Source organism: Myiozetetes cayanensis, unplaced genomic scaffold (assembly GCF_022539395.1).
Source record: "Myiozetetes cayanensis isolate MyiCay16 unplaced genomic scaffold, myiCay2020 scf5-8, whole genome shotgun sequence".
In the NCBI taxonomy this organism is placed as follows: Eukaryota; Metazoa; Chordata; class Aves; order Passeriformes; family Tyrannidae; genus Myiozetetes; species Myiozetetes cayanensis.
In genome coordinates, this window is record NW_026087742.1 from 32,278,361 (window position 1) to 32,301,834 (window position 23,474).

A 23,474-nucleotide genomic window follows, 5' to 3' on the forward strand; every position below is an offset into this window, starting at 1 on the left:
CTGGACACTCAAGGGCTGGGAATCACCTCAGCCTTTGCTGTAACTCACTTGGGTTACAGCAGGGACACGTCCAAACTCCATGAACTGTTAACACATGGCAGAGCAAGTGAGAGTCAGTCTGAGACAGGGCCTGCCGCCTTGACCTGCCTGCTCATGGGCACAGTTCCGGAGGAGCTGAGCTCAGTGGGGCCCAGGGAACAGCTGGACTCACCTGCAGCTCAAGGAGACACCTGCTGGGCAAGAACAGCTGAGCTCGCTTGGAAAACCAAAAATGTTTGCACAGAAGCACAGGGTAAGCCGAGACACTTCATAGAAATACAGGCTGTTTCAAATGTTTTAAATTTTTTGAAAAGCTTTATTCCAAACAGCTGATTAACCTGTCAGGGGTTAAAATCTGATTATTCAATGCTGTCACAGGTTTCTAACTAGGAAATACACCCATCAGAGCCTACCTGTGGGAAGTAAGTGCGTTGTGTGCTCCTGAGAGGGTATCCAGGGTGCGCAGTGGGAGTGGAAACCCCCCACACTGCATCAATGCACTAGGATATCTTGTTCATAGAGAGCAGCCACAAACCGAAGATACAGGGTTATACAACATATTTGGTCAATTATAAACAAACAAAATATTTAAGACTTTCAAGATTTTTATTTTTTTAATTAATTTTTGTTTATTTCAATATATTTAAGTAGGGGTTTTATGGAGACAGATAAAATTCATTCCAACACTCAATTTGTACCAATAGTTGAATTATGCTTGGACAAATTAATTCTGCTTTAGCAGAGTATTAAGTATTTTTAACAGTTGTATATTTTATGGCAGCCCTGCATTTACCCATTTGTGTCTAATCAAGAGGGAATCCCACATCTGACAGTCTGCAAGTGGAGACCACACAAACTAAATATTGACTTGGATCATTTTGTAGATACAGGTGCTGCTATGTGGACTGAGTAGCCCAAAAAGTGCACAAGACCTCTCTCAGTGGTAAGGAAAGGAACCTTTCAATTAGCCATCTGCACACAGACATACCTCTCATTAAACTCACACGTGCTAATCATGATTCAGGCACTCAAAAATAGTTTCCACAAAGCCTAATGCCATACAGTTCTTGAAGAACAGAGCAAATATTTGAGGAACTGAGAGTGTTACATTTCTGTGTTAACAGCACAGCTTGTCTAGTTTCAATCATCATTTTCTTTAAATAAGGCCCTGATCATCTCAGCTGTGATGTGCCCATCTGATTTACCAACACTGCCATCCTCTCTGTCGCTCCTGCTTGGCATTTCTTCTGGTTCCTTATGATGAGTAGGCACGGCTCTTCCAACCACATACAGCTTTCTCTTCAGAGGACCCAGTTTTAAGTATGCCTTAAGAAGAAAGAATATTATTCTTTATTAGATAGAAAAGGAGCCCTTAAAAAAAAAAAAAAACACAAAAAAAACAAACAAACAAAACCCAGCAACTTTCCTTTTTAAAGCAACTGTAGAGATGCTGCCTTAGGGCTGCTGTTTGGTAATGTCAGTGATAATGGGCTTCTTTTACAAGCCAGCTCATCTTAGGAGGCTGCAGCCCTGCTGCCCTCTTCTTCTCCCATGTGTTTTTACTGATAACACTACCTCTGTAAACCAATTTCTACTCTCAAGTTCAGTTCTGTGAGAAGAATTAAACTAATCCAAGAGCTCATTCCTGCCAAAAAGAGAGGTCCAAGCCCAGCCATGGGTTTCTGCCACGTTTGCCCTGGCTCCGGTCTTCCCCAAACCTCTATTTGGTTGACTAACCCAACAGAAAATTAATTCAGAGGGAGAGGGGGAAGGGGAAAGTTTTCCTGCTGGGTTAGAGAGTGAATCAGCTACAGAAGAGGCCGATATGCACTATGGGTTCCCTGAGTGCAGGAGCTGTACCATACTGCCAAACCAGAGAGGGGGAAGAAGAAACCCTCCAGTGCAAGCTCTTGAAGCACCTCTGTTTAATCAGTACTTTCATAATGGTTGCCAGTGCAACACCGCTGTTTGCAGCTGCACCTTCATTGTTAGGAGGTAACAGCACCTATGTCAGCAGCACCAGTGGCCCTCAGTGGGGTGGGCTCTGCAGTGCTACCAGCAGGGAGAAAGAAGGACAGCTTCCTCTCCCCAGGCAATGACTGCAAAGAAACAAACACCTGGACAGAAGTCTTTTGTTAAAACTTCTCTTTGTAATGCCTCTTCAGGACAGAGCCACCCCTTAAGTTAGTCTGTGAGCAAGGCAACAGGTTGATTTCTCTGAACACAAGTTGCAGGGTATTGATAAAACTAAAGCCAAATTTCTAGAGAAAGACTTGTTGACATTTTTTTGTTTGTTTTGCTTTTCTGGGTCTTCTAACTCATTATTGAGTAAGTTTGAATAGAATACTCAGGAATAAAGAAACATTATGGGGAAGTATCTTTACACAGTCCTGCAGTTTGCACCATGTTTATATCATCTTCTTTAATTTGGAGTAGAAATCGATGTAGAGTAATGTATTTTCTAAGAGTATTCAAGTTTTTGTAACTCAAGAGTATCAAAGGCACCCAGGAAGCATTTTTTGCAACCTAGGTTTGAGGATCTTCAGAAGTAGGTACCACCATCCCCTCTCTGAGAACCACACAAACTCTGGCTATATACATATAACCTGTATCTTTTTATTCTCTCAGCCCCTGTAGTTTGCACCCAGGAACACCTTCATCCCGGCTTTCTGCTGAAGGAATGTCGATCCTGTAATGCTACTATGCAACACAGATTCTAAAGGACCAGTATCCAAGCAAGAGCCTGGCAATACCATAGCAAACTGTCACTAGCTGGCATTCAGAAATTCTTTCTAGGGGGAATTTCATCCTTACCCTCTGTGCTGATTCCTAGGACACCATTCAATTGCCAAAACAATTTCTCATGATACCAGAAATGCCTTAAGGTATCCAAAACATCCAAGGGAGGTTGGCCTGTATGACAGAGAACCTGTGCTCTTTTGGCCCAGCATCTGAAGGACACGGAGTGACCTCACTGTCCCAAATAGCACCACAGGCTTACGATTAAGCATCTGAATTGCACACTAGGTAAAAGACACTGGATGTCATGACACCACTGGGAATAGAATGGTCCTGACAGTAGTTCATGCTCCATTCTGAAAAATGTTTGTGTCAGTGAAAGACCTGATGACTTTAACTCATACCTTGAAATCATCTTCATCTTCGTACAGCAAGCGATCCAAGGCTGTAGTGAAGATTTTTTCCTGCAGCTCTTCACTGTCTTGAGGCTTCTCATCCTCTGTTTTAGACTGAACCTTTGGAAAGGCTTTTTTTCTCCTACAGGGAACTGTGGCACTTCTGAGGCTCTCTTCTCCATCTGCCTTTGCTTTTTAAAGAGAAGTAAAATTATGTGTATTTAATTATGGAAGTCAGAATCGGTACTTGGTATGAGCATTGCCTGCAGTCTTTAATATGGCTTGGCCCATATGATGCAAAGAACAGCTTGGTAGGATTTTTAATTGGCAAGTCAAGCCAAATGTTAATTCTCCTCACTGTTTTTTTATATATGTGTTTTTTGTTCACAATTTCTGATCAAGACCAAGAACTGAAATTGATCGGACATAAGAACTAATGGGTCTGTGGGATGGGGCAGGGGAAACAATCAGTTCAACTTAAGGCCTGTAGAGCCCTGAATAGTTAAAAAGAATAAGAAAGGCAGCAAAAGCAAGTATAAGCTTTTTCTATATCCATGTATTTATAGGTATATAGATACAAGTTCCTGAAACACAGCTAGTCTACTTATAACTCCCCTGAAGAGCTCACAATTGCAGTTGACTCATTCTCAGGATGACAGACAGTGCTGGACATGGACTGCCAAGTTACAGGTTTGCCTGGGATCTGATCCTGGCTTATTGGAACAAAACCTACTCCTCCCAGTAACTATTGCAATGGTATTCAAAGTAAACATATATCTAATTCAGAAGGTTTGCTGGTGCCTGATGGTTTCAAAAGCCCCACCTATGGCTCGGACTGATCAGAACTTAAACAGACTTCTTCATGTATCCATAACTGCATGACTTCAATTTTTGTAACTTATCTCTTTAATTTTGTACTAACACAAAGATGTGAAATAAAACATGTGATACTAAGGAATCCACAAAAACCATCCTAAACAAATAAGGACATTCACTTGCTCTTTCTTGCCTAATGGTATATCCTTTTCCTGGGCACACCTACCGGAATAGATGGAGATTTAGTCCAAAATTCAGTACTGCTTAATAAGATTTTCAGTTTGGGCTGAGCTTCAACTGCTCTTGCTAGGGATTTATTTCTTATTTACCTCCAGTGTATGAGCTGAATGACCATGAAGTGCACATACACTTGAAGTGAAAGCCAGCACAGAGTTTAAAGAGTGTTGTCTCAGGGACAAGACATAATGAAGTTATGATGATATGGATCAGTAAAGAACTGAGTAAGATATGAACCATATCTTCATAAAAGATGGCCAATCTTGTTAACTGCATTCCAGGCTATCTGTAGAGGAGTAATTTTATTCCACAATCTAGACACCAATTTTGATTTAAAAACTGTATAACAGGTAGACTGTGATTTTGTCTTTAAGCCAACTACAGTCCGTCATTGCTGTGGTGGCTGCCATCAAGTGGGAAATTAAGTGTTCACCATGTCAAACAGGCTGTTTGATAAAAACCTTAAGAAATAAAAAGTCTGTAAATGTTCAGTAACTTATCAGTTCTTAAAAGCTGCTGGCATGCATATTACCTGCATATTCTCTATATTCCAGTTCCATTCCATCCTTAGGAAATCCTTCTTGCAAGCCAGCTGCCTCAGTAAGAAACAAATGCCTATGGAATAAAAAAGATGTAGTGAAACTTATATTAGTGGTCTGAAACTTCTCTCTAAACTGCAGTGTTTTGGGGTGAGAGGGAGGACACCCTTTCTGAAAGCCATTTGCTGCTTAACCACAAATGCAGAACAGCACAATGGTTTAAAAATGCAATGGAGGCAGCCAGGTAGCTTAGTGGCTAATAAGCTGCTCTTTTTTATTTTTAGTGTCTAAGTTCAACTATGTCCATGAGACTAAAAGAAAACAAATGTTATAGTCTCCAGTCAGTCCAAGATTCAAACCACAGTTGGCAGCTCTCACTTAAGAAGCAATCCAAAGTTTGGAAAGGAGAAACAAATGGTCACTTCTTAAGACCTGGAACTTTTTATGTAATATGGCTAAAACCACTGAGCTGGGACTGGAAAATGAAAATGGATCATTCCTATTGTTGCATTATGCTTTTGATACCATTAGTGTTGATATTTTGTAGCTAAATTCATCGTTCTCTGGGGAATGAGTTAAATAATTTCAGTACAAATGGAGCTAATCCTACAGATACCTCTACAGACAGACATATTCCAAGGTCTCTTCCTTACTCAGTGCCAGGTCATCTGTTTCACTTGAGATTGCACAGCCTGCTGTCTTTGCATATTAATCTTCACATTTTTCCAACAGTAAAGGAAAAATCTATTTTTCAGCACTTCATCTAAAAAGCTAGGGCTGAGACCATCTAATTACAACACAATTAGTTAGTAAATTAAAAAAAAAAAAAGTTAGTAGTGCTAGGTCTTCATAGACTATTAAAGAACCAAGTTTCTTCCCTGAATTTTGGTATTTAGGAGGTCACAATGTTACTGTTATCCTTCAAGGATACAATTCCCACACATAGTCAAATCCTCTTTCTCCTCAACTAGGAAACTACCTTGCCTTTGATGTAGGAGAGCCCAAATAGCTTTAGAGGCAGATGGTATCATTATGTTTTAAAAAAAATTTAATCTCTTTTGGGTCTGTAAAGGCATCATTTTACCTGGATCCTATCAGGTTTTGAAGTTTGGTATCAATCAGTTTTGCCACTAAACTGGTATTTTCTTCTTCCAGGAGCTGAACAGAGGCTTTCAAATCACTTACTTCCTTTCGGTAGATCTTAACCTTTTGACAATTAGAAAAAAAAAATAAAATCTTAGAATTTTGGAAAGCTTGCATAGCAACTACCTTAACAGCACATACCTGTATCAGCAAGACTGCACATTTGGTGGGGAAACATAGTGACACATTTTCAGGCAAAGGGAAGATCTCTCTGGTTTTTTCACAATTTTATTAGAACCCTTTTACTATCACAGCTCTGTCAATCACAGCCACATATTTGGGCTATGCAATCCTGACAGCACAACTTTCTGATGTAGTCAAGCAGGTCTGCTAGACAGCAGCTCTGGATTTTTCTTTTTTGCTTTCACTTACAGAGCTTTGAGAGAGAAAAACCTTCTTTACAGAGTTAAATTCAAGGTCTTGGTCAGCAAGCATTGTTTTTCTAATTCCTGCTTATACATAAAACCTTCTTACCCAGAATTAGCAATGTCCAAGTTACTACAACATTGACTAAGCCCCGGGTACTACTTTCTTTCACTGGTAATCCTCCCATATCGCCATGAAGTTAGACTAACTAAAGGATGTCAGTTATTCAGTTTTCACAATTCCTCCCACTCTTCCTGAAGTAGAAGCAAGTTCTTACCCACTTCACTGGAGAGGGAAATGTATGGGAGAGACACCTTCCCAGAAAACTTAGCCATATGCCCATGTTTAAAAGCAGTACCCAGTGACCTGAAAGCACCTGTTCTCACCAGAGCCAAATTAACCCAGCTGTAATCATCCAAATTTGCAATTAAAAGTAGCTCAAATTTCTTCCAGGGATTAAAAAGGTGAAAATGACAGGACATTAACCAGTAACGGGATGTGGCTTGGCACAATGAGGTGATGCAGTTTTGCACCATCTTGGTGTGACACAGTAACCACGGGAAAATGTGGGTGCCATCTCCAAATCTGTTCAAATTTGGAAATAGGGCTGTTTTGGGCTGTTTTGGTAAATCATTTTTCAGTTCAGTGGCCAAACTGAGGAAAAAAAAAATTGAAGTAAGACTAAACTGAAATTTTTAGTTTAACTCCCCAAAAGAAACTACTGGAAGATTCTGTTGGCTACATATAAACATTAGCCTGAGAGAAAATATTTCATCCATGTAAGAAAAGCAGAGAAAATGAATGGGTGAATTCAGAGGACTGGAAAACTTAGTGATAATAGTTTTGTTTTCCCCAAAATTCAAAGCATTAATTCATAACATAGGAAAGTAATTCATAACATAGGAATCTTAGCTGAGAGGAAAGAAACCCAAATCCCTCAGCTCCGAGGTGAGGGCCTGTCAGGACATAAGAGTACTCCAAAGTGGATCTGTCTTGTTGACACTGTCTAATGTGTGTGAAAGTCATAAGTGTTCAGTGAGATAGGGAGATGGGAAGATAATTCATACTCATTCAGTGACAGGATGTATAGATTTGAGCTCCTATTTGTTTATACAGAATAAAACACTAATTCTTTCCTATTGACCCCCACCCTCATTGCTTCATAAGCTGTGGTTTGGACACCTTCCCTGGAAAGTTAAAGATGCATGCTCAGGGCTCATTAGAGGGAAGAAGGAAAGCTGTAACCCTGCATACTGGCATGTATCTTAAACTAGTAAGTAAAATGTAGAAACCTCTGCCAGGTTTGTTGATGTGGCATGGAAAAATAAGAAGTTCATTTATTAACTTCCCCAAAAGTTTTGCTCAGTTCTAAACTGGGAGACTGTAAAGGCTGGGCAGGGCATTTTACCCACCAATTTCATGCTTAGATTTGATTGCAACAAAGAACCTGTATTGACTGGAGCAAACACAATCAAACTCTCACCATGGAAAAATTAGTTTTCTAAATCTGGCTCACAAAAACAGTCTTTTCTTGACAAGAAAAGTTACAGGTATCTAATATATAGCTGTAAATTGCCATTAAAGGACAGTATAAAAGCTATCAATAATCAATTACAACTATATACGATTTTGATTTTCCTCTCTTCAGTGTGTAGCCCCCATGGTTTCTTTATTACTTTCCATTTAAAGTTGTCTCAAGCCATTTCTCAAAACACATTTCCAACATCCATATCCATTTTCTTTCAATACAGCAACACTAGAACTTTAATGCAATTCAAAACTTCACTTTTCAGATACTTACATTGTTGAACCTTCACACTAAATAGCATCCCAGTCTTCACAGATGTAAATACTTATTTGTATGGAACATGGTAGTCCTTCATGTAACTGCTTAGGCAGGAAAAGGGGTCCTTCATTTGTGAAAGCAGGTGTTCACCTTTTACTTTTGTTCACCACATTACACTGTTTGCTGCTCAGGATTACAGATTAATTACTGGAAAACTGCTCTCCTTTTCTCATGGAATTCTTCAGAGGCCCATCACTAGAAATGGTTATGGCTGTAGGCCATGGCATTTAAAATATCAACTACCATAATAAACTGTAGGCAAGTGATCCTCTTACCTCTTCTTTTAGCCATTCATTCTCTTGAATTTCTCTGCGACAATTTTTGTCTAAGTATCCCACAGCACTCTAAGAAAACACAATTTAAGATCATCTCATCTGAGAGTGGAACTTTGACAGTCCTGCAGAATATAAAGAAGAACCTTCTGCTCTTTAGCAGGAAATAATTAAGAAACATCCACACAACAGACTGTAGCATCCCCTGAGGGATTACAAGGGGATTTAGTTCATAAGGCCAGATGTTTCTTCTCCATCATCCTGCCTAGAGCAGATTATATGTCAAGCAGTTTACCAATATTTTATAATTTCCCATATTAAAATAGGACATTTCTCATTTTTTTTGCCTAACAAGTTCTTCTGTGTTCCCACTATAGTTCAAGTCTTCCTGTTTTCAGAAAATCAAACCTTTAGCTACTAAAAATCCCAAGCAAAATCCCAAATGCAGCAGTACTGATCTATGACAAGTGACCTAAACGTGTACATGTCTGTGCTAATGAGCCCAAGCTACAATTTAATTATTGATGTCAGTAAGTGGAAAGGAACAACTGGGAGGGAAGATGCCCCTGTAGATCACCATAAACACAGTCCTCTGGATTATGTTCTCACATGACTGGAAATTCCAGCACTGAAGTCAGGGAATTTAAACACATAATGGGCCTAGTGATTCACACTGAAGTATGTTTTGTGTTTTGTGCAAGTGCGATGTTGTCACTAGAGCTATTTGTATACCATGTTTTCAAATCAGAGCTGGCAGAGATGACCAAAAATAATTAATGTATCAATAAACCTAAACTTTCCTCAGACTGCTCTATTTTGGCATTTTAAAAATGTTGTACAAGTACAACATTTTTTTTTTTCAAATTGGCATATATTTTCATGCAGCCAATCCCTCTGCATGTTATCGTTTTCTGAAGTCTATGCAAATGTCAAAATCAGTCACAGCAAAAGCAACACATTCTTGAGCAAGTCATGCCAGTGCATGGTGCACCAGTTCCTCATACCTCATTTGTAAAATGCCCTCACATCTACTCATTGTTAGTCTGATGTAAAAAAAAAAAGGTACATGTATGTATAACAATGAAGTAAGATTTACAGTTTCTGTTACTCTCAATTTATTAGAAAAGTTTCAAGTCTTAATGTGAGTTAAAATAGTTATAAACTCAGAGTACATGTATCCTAACTATGATGCAGTTAGCAGTTTTAAAAAAGGCAGAAGGAATACCTTAAGAGCCTGTTCACTAAGTAACTTCAAGTGCCTGTCAAACAGACTCTTATTTTCTTCTTTCACTGCATTCAAAGCATCTCTATAATATTCTTCAAAACAATAAAAAAGGAAATCAGAAATCATTATTTGACATCAATTTCTCCTGGCAACAAATACATAACTGGCATGTTGTTATTGAACTGGAACTTATCAGCAAGCACCACAAGCGTAGATGCTCCACAGAAAAGGATTCAAACATCCTTCCCCATAGAAATTATCCTCCTAAACCCAAAGGACAGCAGTGTTAACTACAGAACTAGAAATCAGAAGTGGCTTGCACATTTCTACTGACAACTGCAACAGCTGAGCAATTGACTGCTAACTGAGCAGTAAGCTGAGCAATCCTCTGCTAAAACACTGGCATCCTAATATTAAATTTTGTCTTCATCAATAGCAGTTCCTAGCGTGATGTGAAACATTTGCTTAGAAAACTTATTTTTTAGGTATAGAAGTGTATTGGATCATCTTATCCACATAGCATTTTTCCAGACAGTTATTATAAAGAGCCTAATAAATTTTCTTACTTATTTAAGGCTCTAAGGTTCTAATTTGACAACAGGACAAAATGGACAGTGCGGCAAATGCCTCAATGATTTGCCTTTATTTTATCATTACATGTGGTCATTATTTAGAAAGTGTTTTACATCAAAGTCAATTTGTTTGGCTTCACCTTCTAGTCACTTGCTTTTTAATTATTTTGTCCTTCCCTTTAGCCCTTTAGTTGTTCTTCTGCTCTCCTAAATAGCCTATTTCTGCTTGATATTTCCTCCTTTTGAAGGAATGAATGAGATTGCAGTCATTTTCTTCGAAGGAAGGCATTTCCTCTTGTTGCAGGGACTTGAGGTTCAGCCTTGCTCTGCACTTGTGTTACAGACAGACTATTGCTGATCTGGCTGTAAATGAAGATCTGGTCATGGACCCGCTGTGGAGTCAAAGGCAGTCAAATACCAAAGGCATATTAGTTCATTAGTTGTGCATTAGTTCTTAATTTAACATCGTGGAAGCTGGAATCCACCATCTAGAGTTGGCAAAATGAAATGGAAGTACTTCCATACTGTAATTAATTCACTGTTTCATTTTTTCAGACAGCTAAACAGCCTGAGTGGTACTGGGAGAGTGAAGAAAAGGAGAAACAGTATGTCTGAACAGTTCCTAAGGAGGCTATTTTCCCCAACTCTCTCACTGCAACACTGTTTCCCCACACCTCACCTAAGTATGTGGCTCTCTTTTGTTTTCTCTCTTCCTCAGCTGGTTTTGTTTAAAATGTCAGCGCTAGACAACACAAATTGTGCCGGTGTCAAGCCCTTCAGTGGTACACGCAGAGACAGAAACCTGTTCAGCTAAGCTTATTCCCTAAGCCTGTTACACCTGTGAGGTGTGAAAAAGCCCAATTTGTTGCTGCATTGCTCTGAAAGCTTATTACATTTCTGCAGGAAGGCTGTACTCTCCAGACACTTTCCAGGTTCAATTTTAGGAAGTTAAGTAAAACTTAACGTCCAGTACTGGCAGCATCATTTTGCAGTGTGTTAAGTAGGCAACTGCTGTATGTACCTGTGTAACAGTCTCTCAATAAATACACTTCTGTTTGACCAGGAATTTTTGACTCTGTACCCTGTGACATGCAGGAGGCCAGAGTAAATGTTCCTACTGGCTCATTCTGGCATTCTATATAAAAGCCCATTCTGGTTTTCTTATTTCAGCGTCTATATAGCAAAGTTTTAAACTGATTAAGAACACAGAAAATGCATAAGGAAAAAACTCAGTCTCTCCTGTAACAGAGATGGGTATCTGACAAGCTATCTGGCAATGTAGAAGTCATGAGGCAGATCTTAATCACGGCAAAATATGTTTCAAGAGACAAAAAGATAGCTAGCTGGCTCTTATCCACAGTAGTTGATGCCTGGTAATGCTTGGCACAGAATATACAGAGACCCTTAGAGCAGTGTCACTGCCTGTTACTACCAGCTGCTTGGCTGTGGTCATGCATACTGAGAGGGACATAAAGGAAGAAAACCAGGACATCCTTCTCCCACTGGAAGCATGGGTTATGAAGAAGCAAAATATTTAATATAAAAAATATTAACATTAAAATAATGCAGTAGTAAAGAAATCTTTGTAAAAATCACTCAGCATATATAATCACTAAGAATATATAAGCTCTCAAATTAATTCCACTGTTCTGATGCTACTGAAACAATTCCCAGTATCTGTATAAGTCTGCACTGGCAATTTTGCAGGGCTTCACACAGGAGACTAAGCAACTAGGAGGCAAAGTTCAGACCAGTGGCTAAAGAGCTCCCTCTAGTTCTGCTTGTAAACCAGTGTGCTCCATAGGAAAGACTGTTCCAAGAATGACCTCATGCTACTTTCCTGTCAAAGAAGCTTTCAATATGTGAAGTGCTTGTAACATGATGAGAAGCAACAGCAGTAGAGTCAACATTTTCAAGTATGACTGCTAAGGGAGCCCTGTGTGTAGGTGACCTAAATATATGTAGACTTATTTTTAGAAAACTCCTGTCCTTCACAGTAACATTTTTTAAAAATGGGTTGCCTGTATTTTACAAGAAAATCATCAGAAGACAAGCTTATCAGTATCTTGAAGTGTCATCATTTCTGTAAACTTTATCCGTTTCTTTAATAAAGGAAATTTTATAGAGAGATAGAGAGAAAGAGTGTCCTTACATTTTTCAGGATTACACAGCCCACTTTATGTGCACTGTTTTAGGAAAGTTGATACAAGTTGATACAAGAACTTGACCTCAAATTAAATTTATAATTTGATTCCTGCAAGCAATTTGCAAAAAGCCTGTAAGATGTGCATTACACTAGCTGTAAACTGACCTGCAGTTCTTTGAAGCTCATCTTTAACTTTCTTAATGTCTTCTTCCAAACTACTAATCTTCTCAGCGTGTATTTTACTTCCTACATTTTTGTACTCCAACCAATAATCTCTCTCACGCTGCTTTACTGAAATTCTTTGCTGAATTTCTTCAATTTGGGAGCGCAGTTCTATTAAAATAAGGATGTCAAAAGACAAGTTCGTTACTGACTTCTTGAACTGACAATTCTTATAACTTCATCACATTCTTTATGAAAGGCACTTTCACAGGAGTTTGAGAAGGAAGGAGGATTCTTCCACAGTACGATACATTACAACATGATGGGCTTACAGTGTGAAGGGCCACCATCATTGCTGAAAACAGCTTGATCTTATTCTTCCAGGGAGTGACAACAGTTCTCACTGAAATACTGTAACCAAAGACACATGTGTCTCCCACAGAGAATCACAGGGATGACAGCCAGAATTTTCAACAGTCAAAACTGATCATTTTTCCTGCCACTGATTTTTTTTTTTTTTTTTAAATCTTCCAGTGGAGCCAGTGCTTAGGGTTTTCATAAGTTTCAAATGTATAGAAAAGAGGAAGCCTCCATACTTGCACAATAATATACATCACTTGGAAGGAACAGATTTACTTTTAAGCCTTCCACAATCTCATATCAAATTAAGACAGCCCAATTTTTGGGAAGGAAAACATATGCTTTTTATGTAACAAGTACATTGAAACTCTAAATGCGAAACAACAACAAAGATCCCAACTGTGTAGATTGCAAACCACACTTCCCCAACTCACAACATACCTTCAAAAAGTTGTTCTTTGTCCTTCACATACTGAAAAATTGCTTTCAGTGACTCTTCCACATCATTCCTAGTTACAACCTCCTTTTCATCTCGTTTTTTCTCCTTTTCTTCTATTTGTTTTATTATGCGCCTGATAAGTGCCTGCTGTTCTTCCTTCAGGTGGTCATTCTAAGAAAGAACAACAGAAGGCACAGTACATTTTCAAAGTGGTTTTCAAAGTGACAAAGTTAAGTAACAAAAGTAAAATCTGGCCTAGTGCCAGGTGAAATGCAAGAAAACCCAGCTAAACACCTATTCTTCATATTTAAAAGGATAGAGCAGAAGGGAGTTTTCAGGTCTCAGAAGTTTCCTCAGTAACTTCAAGACCATTGGAAGGAAATGAGAGACAAATGACTGCTGTGTTCCGTGCACTACATCAATAGTCCTCCATTGCCTGGAAAGAAAGTTGCTTGTGAGTAATTTAATAACAATATTTATATGTAGGAGCTATTCAACATTCTTCATGAGAATGTACCACCTCCATGTAGAAAACTCATGAGACAATCAGGTCGCTCACATATAACCACAGCAAAGAGCCTTGTCAGAGCTGAAATTGGTTATATTGGTTATACCTCCTGATTCTACAGCTGTGATCATCACCCTTTGCCATGACCCTCTCAGGTGATACTCGTGTATGTTTGCTCCCAAAGGATACCATACAGGAGCCAACAGTAACAGTAACTACAGTAGAGACAGTCTCAAGCATTCCTCACTTCTAGAAGGATTAACTCTAAACCACTCAGAAACATTAAGCAGGAAACAAAGAATGGAGCTCAGAGTGCTATCAAAGCATGGGTAAATTAAACAAATAGCACTTCAACCATGCCCTTAAGTACCCTGCACAGTCTAAAATATCAAGGAGTCCTCCAGAGGCCATGAAATAGCATAAATTGGGGAAGTAATCATAAGAGACTTCAGGTGCCTGCAGAAAGAAGAGCAAATGCCACTCGCAGTGATGGTTAAGACACAAATGAAACACCATCCTGGCTTCAAGACTGAAGAAGCACCACTGAACACTAAACATGGATACTTATAAAAGCAGGGCAACCATCGGGCATGGGAAGGACAGAGAGACACTGTTTCAGTGTTTCACTGCTATACCAACTGCAGGCTGCAACATGATCCAGGGTAAGGATTTTTGAGTAATTTGAATTAATTCCAATAAGTGACCCTCTTTATAATCCGCTTTCAAAGTTCACTGCTCACAGTCATCAGATGCCATACTATGGGTATTTATATACAGCTCAACTAGTCAGTTGCCTGATGCTCTTTCTTTCTTCAGTTTTTATTGTAACTAAGTTTGCATGAAAAACTAGATTCTCACAGAAACCTGTGCAATTCCATTACCTCAGAAATGAATCTAAAGAGGTCAGCAAATCTCAGTAGTTCATTAGGTCTGCTAATGCTACTGACAAAAATGAAGTTAAACCATTTATTCTTTGTGCATTGAAATACTGAGGAACATTTGCAGGACTGGTCAAAAGGCATATCTGAATGTACTGCAGGGAAGGTACCTACTGAAAGGGGGCTTGCTGTCCCATGTTTGCTGCAGAGGAAGAGGCATGTCCAAAGAAGGGCAATGGAGTTGGTAAAAGCACTAGAGCACAAGTCTGGTGCAGAGGCCTGAGGGAGCTGAGGGTGTTTAGCCTGCAGAAAAGGAGGCTGGGGTGGGACCTTATCTCTCTCTACAAATACCAGAAAGGAGGTTGTAGCCAGTGGGAGTCAGTCCCTTCTCCCAGGTAACAAGTGACAGGACAAGAGGAAATGGCCCCAAATTGTGCCAGGGAGGTTTCAATTGGATATTAGGAAAAATTTCTTCACTGAAAGGGTGGTCAGGCATTGGAACAGGCTGTCCAGGGAAGCAGTGGAATCACCAGCCCTCAGAGTGTTCAAGAGACATGTGGATGTGGTGCTTGTGGACATGTATTAGTGATGAACATGGCAGTGGTGGGTTAACAGCTGGATTCAATGATTTTATAGGTCTTTCCCATCATTAACAATTCTGTGATTCCATGAAATATGTAGGCAGTTATTGAACACCTTCACTGAACTCACTTTACTGCTGTGTCCTATTCTGCAACGTTTTACTCCTGCAGCTCCTTTTTAATGTGTCATATTTAGGATATTAATGCTCTTTGTCACATTTAATTCAGGTAACACTTTAACTTTTAGCACATAAAGTGACTCACTAACTCTAGTTTCATTGACTGTAACAAATTCACTCCAATAACTAGTTGTAATGTATGTAGTATTAGGATTGAAAGAATAAAACTGAATCTGTGAGTTAAAATACCACATATAAAATGTGTTGGGAGAAGGATGCACAGTCACTTACTCTTTTATAATACTCTGTGATCTTATTTTCCAATTCTTCCAGATGAACCAAAACCCGATCAATTGTTGTTTCTTTTGTCTCAATTCTGGGGAGAGAGAATAAAGACAGAGGTATTCTTACAAAACCAAGAGAGAGAGGAATGCTATTTAAGCTGGATTAGATGTAAATACTACCAAAATGTTTATTTTTGTATCATATTGCTTGACTCATTTGGGTAGATATCACTGTCTGCTTACTACACATAAAGAAATTATTTCCCATATACATCTGGACCTTCATCTCAGTTTGGATTTCATGCTCTACAGAGATACCAGATTCCCTGGTTATACTGTTCCCTTGTAGCCTCTGAAGAGGCTTGAACTGGTTTACTCTTTGTACATGTGGCTTAGCTGGCCAATTACAGAGGTCTCTTTTAGGACAAGATTGTATTCCAGAAATATTACCCATCACTATCCATAGAGGAAGCCTGGGCAACTCACTCAGACATAGGTGAGATGAATTCCAAACTGGAGAATTAAAAGGGATTCAATTCTTCTGGAAATGTGGTTTGTCAAACTTCATAAACTGTATTTGCACACCAAGAATTTGTTAGCCTTTAAGAAGCACTAAGGGAATAGGGACTCCAGCCTGAGTAGTATGCTCTGTTCGTACATTTTTGTCAAAGAACTAGCTCCCTGACTTCACATTTTCATAGGCATTCTCTTTACCACAGTTGTAAAATAAGTCTTTCTTTCTGGTGTTCTCTCTTCTAGAATGAGAAACACTAAGCTGCAAACGATGTCTATTTGCAAAATTCTCTGTAATCATTCCCTCTGTTCCCAGAATTCATTCACCATGTGGCACAATAGAGGTAAGTATTACAATTATCACAATATCTTTTACTCTTTCAACAGTTATTGTTCCTTCAGTTTTTCATTTTGTTTTTGTTGGGGGTTTTTGTTTGTTTGTTTTGTTTTGTTTTTATTTTTCCCCTCCCCTATTAAAAGAATTTCTTTTTTTTTTTTTTTCCTGGCTAAGTTGCTAAGTTTGGGTCACTGAATCATGCAAACTGCAGGTTACTAAATTTGCATCCTCTGGTGCCAGTGTGCTCCAAAGTATTTTTCAGGTCTTCTACTAAGTACAAGGATATTAGTTAGAGAGAACAGAGATATGAGGGTATGGTGGTCATGACTACAGCAAAAATATGTCACAGACGTGACATCTTGGCCACATAGTGCGATTGCCTAAATTACCTGCTATTTTAAGCCATTTCAAGCCACTTCTGCATTTTGGATATTGCTGATCTTATTTTCTCCTACTTTAAGATTTTCCTTTAATATATCCATCGCCTTGCTAATGTCAAGAGGTTACTAAGGCAAGTAATTCATAAGATTGTTGTCTAACAAATGCTGAAACAGAGAACTGTAATGAAAATGCAAAATAACAAACTGCATATCAACAGCAACCATCCTTCAACATATGGAAGAAAAAACAGGAATGGAAGTTAACTAAACACTACGCACTCGATAAATCCTTAAGTGAAATGTGACAGATGTATGATTATGCTGCTTTGCTCAGTCAAGTGGTACAGAGAAGTTACAGATTACAGAAGTGAAGAAGGGAAAGAGAGGAGAGGGAGAAAGATAAAAACAGCAAGAAGAATACTTTTCTTCCATTTCTTCCCTATTGTTTGTAGAAACTACATACTCCTTGTTAGTACAGCACCCATTTCAGTGGAAAACTCTTCAGACAAATGAGTCTTTTGCTTGGATATTTGAATATGCATAAGAATAAGTTTATCAGAAAGTGGTGCAGTTTTTTTCAGCCTAATAATACAGTTTGCTTATTAGTGAAATAGATGGGTTGTTTTTTGACTTTTCGGATGGTATGTTTGTGATATGATCAAGCTAAATCTGGGATCTTTCACTATGGAAAATTGTACTCTGTTCTGTGTAAACTGAAACCAGAAATAGCACATAAACCCTCTGAATTCCTGTAGATGTCACTACAGCTGCTCTTCAGTTCACTTCACTTTTCATTTCCAAACCAAGGCACTTCTTCTTGCTCCCTAAATGCTGATAATTGCTGAATATTGGATTTGCTGAGGCTTTTCTATTTCAATTTCTGTCTCTGATAAAAGTCATGGAGCTGACTTTTTAAATTATCTACTCAAGAGACTGGAGATCAAATCAATTGGACTATTTAGTAATTGCTTCAGATATTTCCCGCTTGGCTCTTATTTTTCTCTGCTTGATTTTTCAAGACCTTTAAGTTATCCCTCTCTTACTTTCAAAATAAAACGCTTTGTGCTCTGCTCTCAGCTGCACCAAGGAAGAGAGTAAACTGCAGGTCTTGAAGTTCTGGTTGGGGACAACAAACCTCCACGAACACCAAAGAATTCTAAAAAATACAGTCAAATGTAATCTTGCAACTTCAGTCTATGCTGATCAAAAGCTTGCTACTAGAAGAAAAAATGCTGGTTCTTTTTTTGTTTGTTTTTAATAAAACATTTTTTCACAAGTTACAGCCTAATGGCATAAGATTATTTCTGACACATCTAAATGCTTCCTTACAGCTACAGTTTAAAAAGTGTACCTTTCTGAAATAGCCTTGAAACCCCCCAAAAAATCAGCTCAGGTCCTAAAATGAATAGTGTCCTTGGCATCTGCTTCCTTCAGTCATATATTCTATATGAGTGAAAAGTTAAAATTGATTAAACCTACTGAAGTTCTAGTATGGCTTCTGGTATATCTGATTCAGGTTCTGTAATTTGCTTTCCTGGCTTCTCCCCTTTCTTGTTCTCTTCCATTTTTCTGGTTGTACTTGTGCTAGAAGTGAAAGAACAAAAAAGACACAGATGAATGTATAGAATGTCATATATTCACTGGCCTTTGTCACTTGTGACAAGTTTCTAACAGTTCTGAAATAAACAAAACTAATTGGGTTTTTGACAGCAATAATCCTGCCTAGTGTAGCACTCAGGCCCGTGTTTTTGGGGCAACCTGAAGTTCTGAGTAGATTCAGAGTTCTCTATCACCAGTTACTCATTGTATCCCTTGCTGCAGGCTGTGTTTTACATCCTTGCAAATCAAATCAGCAGTTGTTTTTTTCCAGTCCGTCCTTTCTTTATCAGACTTGTTTTATCAAGTCCACTTGTTAATATGCATCTCTCTCTCTCCTTCTTATCTCCTAGCACTATGAATATTTCCCTTTCACTGCAACTCTGATACCAATTTTTATTGTCAGAGCTGGAACAAAACCACTTTCTGAAGGGATATGCATGTCGGCAGTGTTCCCTGGGCATGTTGTCACAACTACCAACCTCAGAATTCAACTGTCAATGAATAATTCTGTAATGGAACTAGTATCATATATTATATAAAATAAAATTAAAAAGTCGCAAGAAAGGGGCACTTACGAAAATACCTCACTTTTAGCAGTCACATAATCAAATGAACCAGAACAGCTTATATAATATAGGAGGATTTATTACTGAATGAGTAGAAACATTGTATATAACCTGTCTTCATATTAAACTGCTTTTCTGAATTCTGACAATAATAGCTGAAATCGATAACAACTTGTTCCATGACTAAACAAAGCAAGCTGGATACATTTTTGCTATCCAAATGAGCACAAGTAAACAGGAAAAAAAGTCAGTGGAAAGCCACATAAAGAAGCCTATAAAATCAAGTTAATTATCAACAGAGGCACTGTAATGCATACACAGGCCCATGCCTTCTCATCTCACTCACCATACCCTACAGCAAGGCAAGGTCAGCTTTCTGTATACAAAATAACTTTCTATTCTATTTCACATACAACCCTTGCTGTTTCCTATTCAGTACAATATTTTTTCATGAAACTTTTAAAAATCCTAAGCACATAGCTGTTGTAAGACTGAGATTAAAAAAACCAAACAAGTGAATTAAGAAAAAAATCTCACTAAGGTGGGAAATCAGGTACTTTGCTCCTCCTAGACCCCCTTGGAATTTCCAGCCCAAATGCACAAGTACAGCTTACACTTGTTAAGTGTAAAAAAGAATCTGTCGTACTTCTTCAGTGCAGAATGAACTGGATTTGTATTGATTCCACTTTCACTTGACCACTTATTTTACTGATTTTCCTCAGAAATAGAAGATAACCAGTGCAATCCCTAAGTTTGGTTTTTTGGTTTTTTTTGTTTGTTTGTTTGGGGGTTTTTTGTTTGTTTTTTTTGTTTTTGTTTTATGGGTTTTTTTTTTATATTTCTGTCCCTTTCTCTAAATGGATAATCAGGTCCCACCCTTAAAACTGGCTACAAATGCAAAATTTTGAGTAGTATTATTTTGAAAAGGTTTAGGGCTTTTTTTTTTTTTTTTCAGCTCCAGGCACCGATGAGCTCCAGTGATATATTTATTAAATTCTTCCCAAGCAGGGGTCAACAAGAAAGCCTCCAAGCTACACAGGGTAAAATCCCCCCATAGTACAATAAAAGATTTTCTGGATTTTGCAAACCATAGAAAACACACATATGTGAGAGAGAGTGGAACATATTTAGGAGGACTGAGAATTGACTGCACATTTTAAACCAGTAGAAACACCTTTGCAGAAGGAAAAGATCTATTACTTCTCCCAAACAAATAAATAATGAGGCATAGCTCTTCACAAACCCCCATTATCACTACCACCACTTTCTCAATCAATAACTACAATGCCATTGCATCCTTAGAAGGAACAGGCAGTTTCCTGACACTGCAACCCAACTACTGTGACTTTCTGGACACTCTTTGCAGAGACCACCTGTATAGCAGCTCACCACTCTCATGAGCTCAATCACTATCATTGGTCCCACCCACACCAGCACCTGTACTCACACTGTATCTCTGTATGCCAAGCAGCTGCACTACCAGTAGCCTCCACTCCCTCAGTCCCCATCAATCATAGAATCATAAAATATCCTGTGTTGGAAGGACCCACAAGGATCATTGAGTCCAACTCCTGGCCCTGCACGGGACAATCCCAACAGTCCCACCATGTGCCTGAGAGCACTGTTCAAACACTTCTTGAACTCTGGCAGGCTTGGTGCTGTGACCACTTCTCTGGGGAGCCTGTTCTAGTGCCCAACCACCCTCTGGGTGAGGAACCTTCTCCTAATATCCAACCTAAACTTCTCCTGACACTACTTGAGGTCATTCCCGTGGGTCCTGTCCCTGGTCACCACAAAGAAGATATCAGTGCCTGCCCCTCCTCTTCCCTCACGGGGAAGTTGTACATGAGACCTGCAATGAGGTCTCCCCTCAGTCTCCTCTTCTCCAGGCTGAACAGACCAAATTACCTCAGTCACTCCTCACATGGCTTCCCTTCAAGGTCCTTCACCATTCTTGCGGCTCTCCCTTGGACACTCTCTAATGGCTTACTGTCTTTTTAATGTTGTGGCACCCAAAACTGCACACAATATTCAAGGTGAAGCCGCCCCAGTGCAGAGCAGAGCAGGACAATTCCCTCCCTCAACCGGCTGGCGATGCCTTGGCTGATGCCCCCCAGGATTCGGTCGGCCCTCCTGGCTGCCAGGGCACTGCTGACTCGCATTCAACTTGCCATCGACCAGGACACCCAGGTTCCTTCCGTGGGGCTGCTCTCCAGCCTCTTTTTCCCCAGCCTGTAGGTACATCCACATCCCAGGAGCAGAATCCGGCGAATTGATTACCTCAGTCACGCTGTGACACTCGGCAGTCACACTGTATCCGCTTCCCAGTCTCCAGAGCACACTAACAACTCCGCTCCGAGCCCACCCTTCCCTCGTAGGTATTCCCCGCAACCCCCTTCACCAGCGGGCACATCAGCGGGCAAAGCTGGAACACCCCTCCCTCCCCGAAGCCCCCAGACCCCACCGGCACTGTCACCCCGTGCCGGATCCCCCTCCCGCCCCCCGCCGGCCCTGCTGCCCTGCGCCCGAGCCCTCCCGCACCGCCCGCGCCGGCCCCTCCGCCAGAACTCCCCGTCAGCCGCAGCAACGCGGTCGCCATCGCAACGGGGCCCTGCCCCGCCCCGCCGCGCCTTCCGGGGGCCGGCGGCGCCCTCTGCCCCGGGAAACGGGAAATACAAAATGCCAGCGACAGCACGGAGGTGGTTGGAGTCCCGACGGAGGGTTCTGTGGGGCAAAGCTCATGGGACGGCCCGCGTATCGCTCAAGTGGGTACCCGCGGTGCCAGGCTGAAATCCTGAGGTAAAACTGCAGTGCTGTTCAAGACGGCGTGTCCCAGCCCCGCAGTGGAACAGTCCCACACCTAATGTGACCTGGGTCACCCGTGACCGCAGAGCTGCTTTCTTAGGAACAAGCTCCCTAAGCTGTCCGAGGCACTGAGGTGGAGCCTCGGATGGCTCCTGCACCAGCCGTACTCTGCTGCCTGTAGCCACTTTGCCCCAGGCACCAGTGCAAAAACCCATGCCCCGGAGGTGGGGACAGGGCTTAAGAAGATGGGAAGGAAGGCTGGAGTCTGATGCTGAACTACTTCTGCTTCTCTCATCCTGGACGGCAGACCACCTTCGAGTTTGGACTGGCGCTGTATGCTTTCCTTCGTAATGGGACATCAGTGCCTGGACCACGTAACCCTGTCAGTCACACTCAAACACAGAAATAAATTGTGAATCAATAAAGTGCCTTTGTCCTCATTCTTGGACAACATCAAATCATAGAAAGGATTGTGTTGGAAGGGAACTTAAAGATCATCTAGTTCCAAGTCCCCTGGAGCAGAGAAATCAACCACTAGTTTTGATTGCTCAGGGCCCCATCCATCCTGGCCTTGAACACTTCCAGGGATGGGGCATCCACAGCTTCTTTGGGCTCTCCTCTTTTAGTTTAAAACCATTCACCCTTGTCCTGTAACTATTTGCCCATGTAAAAGAGTCACCCTTCCTCTTTTTTATATGTCCTTTTTAAGGACTGGAAGGCTGCAATTAAGTCTCTCCATAGCTCCATAGGTCTCTCTTTTCTCCATGCTGAACATTCACATTTAGTTACTTTGTTCAGAGTTTTTGGCCATCCCTATGGGAACTTGTGTTCTCCTATGACAAGTCCTGTTTGACACAGTACAACAATCTCTGTAATTAAGGCATATTCATTAAAGTAAGGACAAAACACTTTTAGTTCTACAGGCAGACATCATAATATGCAATGTATCTGTATTGAAGACAGTAGGACGATGCTGTTTATTTTCATCCAGTGCCCCCATATAACTGTCCAAATGAGAAAGCCAAAAAAAAGAAAGAAAGAAACAAACAAACAAAATCCCAAATCATAAAAAAATACTGCCCTTTAATTTCCTTCTTCTGTATTATGGACTGACTGATGCTATTAGGATATAGTAGCCAGCTGACACATAAGCCAGACTTTGAATACAAGGCAAAGAAAAAGAACAGGGTCTTTTGTCAGCTGGCAAAGACAAAGTTGTGACCTTCATACTCTATAGCACAAGATCTTTAACTTCAACATATTTAAATCACACTATGCCAAAAGATAACAGTGCTTAAACCTGACTGTAGGCAACCTTTGCATTTTTCTATTCACATGGGCAGAAAAGACATCTTTTAGAAAGACTAAAAATATTTTGAGAATTTTGAGTCCTTATTTCGCAGGTTGGCAGTGCTGCCAGGATCAGGTAGTGCTTTCAGCTATTCTTTGACCCCCTGTTAATAAGCTTGAATATGGAATCATAGAATATCCTGAGTTGGAAGGGACCCACAAGGATCGTCAAGTCCAGCTCCTGGTCCTGCACAGGACAACCCCAAGAATTGCACCATCTGATCTGTAGTCTTCCTGGAGCCTGCTCTGTAGTTTCCT

The 23,474-nt window shown here is 40.2% G+C and overlaps 1 protein-coding gene across 1 annotated transcript; it reads right to left on the minus strand.

Annotated features, from left to right (window-relative positions):
• Window positions 1-385: 385 nt before the first annotated feature.
• CCDC83 (coiled-coil domain containing 83) lies at window positions 386-21,483 on the minus strand. The gene is made up of 11 exons (XM_050332328.1): window positions 21,342-21,483; window positions 18,376-18,480; window positions 15,674-15,758; window positions 13,299-13,467; window positions 12,501-12,668; window positions 9,618-9,709; window positions 8,396-8,464; window positions 5,850-5,971; window positions 4,759-4,841; window positions 3,183-3,364; window positions 386-1,365 (listed from the first exon to the last, which is right to left on the minus strand). Exons 2-11 carry the CDS (start codon window positions 18,459-18,461, stop codon window positions 1,180-1,182), a joined length of 1,242 nt encoding a protein of 413 aa, XP_050188285.1. The 5' UTR covers window positions 18,462-18,480; window positions 21,342-21,483; the 3' UTR covers window positions 386-1,179.
• Window positions 21,484-23,474: the final 1,991 nt, after the last annotated feature.

What these genes read in the sequence shown, in the direction of transcription:
- CCDC83 (XM_050332328.1), bottom strand. Translation starts at nt 18,461, where the DNA reads ATGGAAGAGAACAAGAAAGGGGAGAAGCCAGGAAAGCAAATTACAGAA. An exon ending in TCACAGAGTATTATAAAAGA is followed by an intron (nt 13,468 to 15,673) that starts GTAAGTGACTGT and finishes GTTCTTTCTTAG; the next exon opens with AATGACCACCTGAAGGAAGA. An exon ending in CAAAACCTGATAGGATCCAG is followed by an intron (nt 4,842 to 5,849) that starts GTAAAATGATGC and finishes TTTATTCCATAG; the next exon opens with GCATTTGTTTCTTACTGAGG.